The 4,469-nt window shown below is 35.8% G+C and overlaps 1 protein-coding gene across 2 annotated transcripts; it reads right to left on the reverse strand.

The window, feature by feature from the left end:
* Positions 1–1,337: 1,337 nt before the first annotated feature.
* Positions 1,338–3,540, reverse strand: LOC107804577 (purine permease 3-like). 2 transcript variants are annotated; one of them, XM_016628494.2, is made up of 3 exons: positions 3,044–3,540; positions 2,721–2,959; positions 1,338–1,792 (listed from the first exon to the last, which is right to left on the reverse strand). In XM_016628494.2, exons 1-3 carry the CDS (start codon positions 3,429–3,431, stop codon positions 1,442–1,444), a joined length of 978 nt encoding a protein of 325 aa, XP_016483980.1. In that variant the 5' UTR covers positions 3,432–3,540; the 3' UTR covers positions 1,338–1,441. The 2 variants fall into 2 exon arrangements, with proteins under 2 accessions (XP_016483980.1, XP_016483978.1); XM_016628492.2 differs by having other exon boundaries at positions 2,721–3,540.
* Between the last annotated feature and the right edge of the window lie 929 nt (positions 3,541–4,469).

A 4,469-nucleotide genomic window follows, 5' to 3' on the forward strand; every position in this document is an offset into this window, starting at 1 on the left:
GTCAAAATTCGAGATCCGAACCAAAATTTGATTATTCATTCACCCCCGAGTCTGGTTATGTGATTTGTTTCGAAATCCGACCTCAATTTGAGATCTAAATATCAATTTTATAAAATCCCAAAATTCTATCCAAAACTCCTAATTTCTACCATGAAAATCCTAGATTTGATATTAAAAGCTCATGAAAAGTAATGGGGAAATGATAGAAAGTGGATTAGAGTTGCTTACCAGTGATTTTAGGAAGAAAAGCTCTCAAGAAAATCGCCTATAGAGTGTTAGGGTTGAGAAATGATATAAAATGAGCTAAGTCCCAATTTTTTCATCTTTAACCCAGCTACAAGTATCGCATTTGCGAACATTTGTTCGCAAATGAGAAGTCCGTATATGCGAAATACTGATCGCAATACGACCAATATCTCGCAAATGCGAATATCCTACCCATCGCAGATGCGAGCTTAGCTTCGCATATGAGAAGTTGCCCCAACACTACTCTTCATCACAAATGCGATGCCTTTGTCGCAAAAGCGAGCACAGTGGACTTCGCAAAAGCGACGTACTCTTTGCAGATACGAAGACCCAGCCCCCAGCCCATGCTCGCAAATGCGATACCTTGACCGCAAAAGCGAGGCTCGCAAATACGAGATGTGCAACTGAACACCAACAAATTAATTGCACCAGCTATCGTCAAATCATTCAAACTCATCCGCTCCACGCTCGAAACTCACTCGAGCCCCTCGGGCTCCAAACTAAATGTGCTCGGACCACCCTAGACCCCAACCAAAAGTGCGTACAACTCCAAAAATATCATACGAACCTACCGGAATCGTCAAAATACCTATCTGAGGTCGTTTACCAAGAATGTTGACCGTGGTCAACTCAAGTCCATTTTAAGACTAAAATCACTTTTTCTTAAAAACACGGAAATAAAGGCTAGTACTCGACCTATCGGGTCGTCACAGTTACAAATTGTTATTACCGAGGGTGGTTTGGGATAAATTAGCAAATGAAATACTTTTTGATATTATTTTGTACCTACCAGTTCATCCTGTGTTTATCGTTTCTACGGAAAGACGATCTTATAGAATGGAATGTATGAGCTGTTTTTGCTGGAAAAGCAAATGTAAAAGTCGCGGTGCCCGTTGAAAATCTTAGTTAAGCAATAGCCCAATGAAAGTCTTTTTCAGGTTTAATTAGCATTTAGGTGTGGTGTCATTAATTGTAACGTTGAATTACTCATGCAAAATGAGCAGTAGCAGGCAACTGAAAATCTTTTAAGTACTGTAGTACATATTTAAGAGCAACATCAAAAGTTTCAAATAAAGGAGACAGGAGACAAGTATTTAAACTAACTTGAAATAAAGTAGTTTTAAAAGGAAAACAGCATACGTATTTTATGCAAAAAAATAACTTAAGTCTTTACCCTACAACTATGAATAATAAATCAAACAGATTCAGTATGCGTCGTTGCCATGATCTCAGTTTCTGAACTCTTATTCTTTTGCTTCTTTGTTTGTCTGAACTCTCCATAGAAGTATGAGACGAAACCCCAAAGAGAAAGGAACAAAGCAAGTCCCTTTTCACCTGAAAACTTTTCGTTGAAAAAAATTACAGCTAATACCTCAGTAACAGGGAGTAGAACTGCTATCATAACACCAGACATCAAAGAAGAAGAGCAGTAAATAACTCCAATAACACCCACAAAGAAGCATTGCCAAATAATGGCAGTCCATACAATCACTGTATAATATCTCGCTTCTCCTAAGTTAAATTGTTTTGCCTCCCTTGACATTGCCTGCAAATTTCAATCAATATATATTAATCCTCATTAATCTTTCACGCAAATATCTGAGACCGAAATAAACTAGCAAATAAACGGATACATTATTTTTAGGTAATCTGTTTGAATCCAATACTACTACTATTTTCATCTTCTTTTGACATGTGCAAATTTAATGGAATATATCATTTTCAAGTACGTAAAATGTCTCAGTCAACCCTAACCCATGATTTTGATGTATTTCTTGGTCTCCCTAATGGATCATCCAACTAAGAAATAATGTACTATTCCTAGACAAAAATGGGATATGAATAATAAAGGGTTACGAACTAGCTCCTTCATTAATGTCCTACTACTTATAAAGTCAACTCACAAATCACAAGCTTCTATTCTCTCCCTCGCCAGTCATTAAGATCAAAAAGATTTATCGGAAACAAAATAAGGAGAAAGAAAAGAAAAGGGAAAACGAAAGAAGTTTCCAACGAATAATAAAGAAAGAAATTCCTAGAAGATGGAGTATTAAATTTTGTGAACGCCAGTAGATCACTGAAACAAAAGCTGATAGTTTTGTCATTTGAGGGTCTTAAGGGATTCAACAGTAATACCAAACGAGAGAGATATGTTAACCATAGTTTAACTCTATATGAAGTTCAAAAAAAGAAATAAAAGTTTTTGAAATTTTCAATTTTAAGCATGTGATAACATTTGTGTGGCCGTAAGACTCTTGAAACATGTGCCTTAAATATGTGATAATATTGGTGTGGATATAAATATTTCTTATTAGAAGTAAAATGATGAGAACATAAAGTTAAATTATTTTTAAATATAATAACGTGTCATTTCATTCAAACACATAAATAAGAAATCAATGTCACATAAAGTGAGTCAAAGGGGAGTAATTAAGATCGATGGGTGAAAATGAGTTAAAGGGAAAGAAGAATACCTGAAAATCCTTATTAGCTATCATTCCTACGGTGCAAAATGCAGTAGCAGCAAAACACATGACCATCTGGATCTCCAGCACTAACGTAGCAGTAATGGCTTGCTTTGCCTTCAAGTACATCAGCTCAATACAAGGCAAAATGACTCCATATAAAGCTGCGGCCAAAAGTGTCATAATAAACCCAAGAATATAGGCTTTACTTGTCACACCTTCTGGCCGATCACCATTAGCCCGAATACCTAATAAAATAGCACCAACTGTCAATAGAACCACTGCATTAGTAGAGTAGGGTGAGAACTTTAGCTTCACTATGAAGAAAGCACCTATTGCCGTGAAGGCAAGTTGAGCGGCGAGAAGAAGTGAAGAGGTTGACACAGGGAGTTTTGACCCGCCCCAAGAATAGAGAAAATCATCAACTCCAGTGGCAATGCCAATGATGAATGATGCAATGAAAATTCGGGGTGTTATAAAGTAAAACTTGGCATCAGGGCCCTTGATTTTTCGACGATACAAGTATAGAAGTGCAAGAGGTACAAGGGTGAGTGGCCATCCACCAGTTTGTAACCAACTGCTAAGCCATATTCTTGAGCCTCCCTCGACATAATATAAACGCATCATTAGAGGACCACCACAAATACCAACAGCAAGAATCAAACAGTTTATCAGAAGGAGGATTCTCCTCATATAAGCGCTTAATCCTTGATGTTCCATATTATTTCAGGAGATTTGGATACTAAGTTGGCTCAAGCTGAATAGTCTTCTTCTCCAAAGATTTGGAATTTTTGGACCTCTTAGCAATGAGAGCTGTTCGGATTAAGCCTAGAAGCCTGCTATTTATAGTTGAGAAAATTGTTAGTCAATTGCCACGATTGGTTTCACAACTTGGGGCGGCTCCATTCTGGAAGGCTTACTTAATTTGTTTAATTGTCATAAAAATATAATGTATAGTTGTATATTAAAGTTTTTGAACTGTATAGCTGTCTTGAATATTCAACTTTAGTCATGTAAATACCAGCAACAACAATTATGTCTTAGTGACAAGCAGTTGGGTCTGTTTTATAAATCCATTTTACGTGTAACCAATATTTTTCTGTTCAAGTAATATATAATGTATGTCGGTATGTATACCTCAATATATACAGACATACACACACATCATCAGAGTAACTAGAATACTTTAGGGCCAGCTAATCGTCTAACTAAACTCTTTCTGAGATGATGATGAGGAATAAATCAACAGCTAAAACTATATTACAGAACGATACTCTCAAAAGTTTCCTTTCTAACAGATTAATTACATAAAATTTCCAAACAATTGCGTATTTTCCATATTTTGATATCTTTATTCTTAGAGATATGTAATGAGTTGTTCAGGGAGCTCTAAAGTTAGTTCGTTAACAGCGAATTTCTTGCTTCTCGGGATTAAATTAATTGCATGTGAGACGTAAGATGGAAAGAAAGTGGAAAAATAGAAAATAAAGAATCAACAAAGTAATTACAGCAGTATTAGTAATTTTCATGCTTCACATGGGAAGATAATAATAATAAAAAAAAAAAAAAAAAAAAACATGAGAGCAAAGACTAAACGACTAATGATTGTGAGTAATATTATTAAAAAGTTGCACCCTAGCAATTACTTGCGCCGTGTTGAATTTTGCATTTCCACTTGACAAAAGAAGGATTGAAATTAAAGGATGGGATGAAACGTGGGTTATAGTTAGCTTTGTTTTAAAATTGAATAAGTGAAAC

This window comes from Nicotiana tabacum, chromosome 15 (genome assembly GCF_000715075.1).
Source record: "Nicotiana tabacum cultivar K326 chromosome 15, ASM71507v2, whole genome shotgun sequence".
NCBI lineage: Eukaryota > Viridiplantae > Streptophyta > Magnoliopsida > Solanales > Solanaceae > Nicotiana > Nicotiana tabacum.

Bases quoted from the DNA above. Each gene is read 5' to 3' on its own strand.
- LOC107804577 (XM_016628492.2), bottom strand. From the start codon at position 3,431: ATGGAACATCAAGGATTAAGCGCTTATATGAGGAGAATCCTCCTTCTG. The intron at 1,793-2,720 runs GTATTCTTCTTT...TGAAATTTGCAG, and splicing joins TAGCTAATAAGGATTTTCAG to GCAATGTCAAGGGAGGCAAA.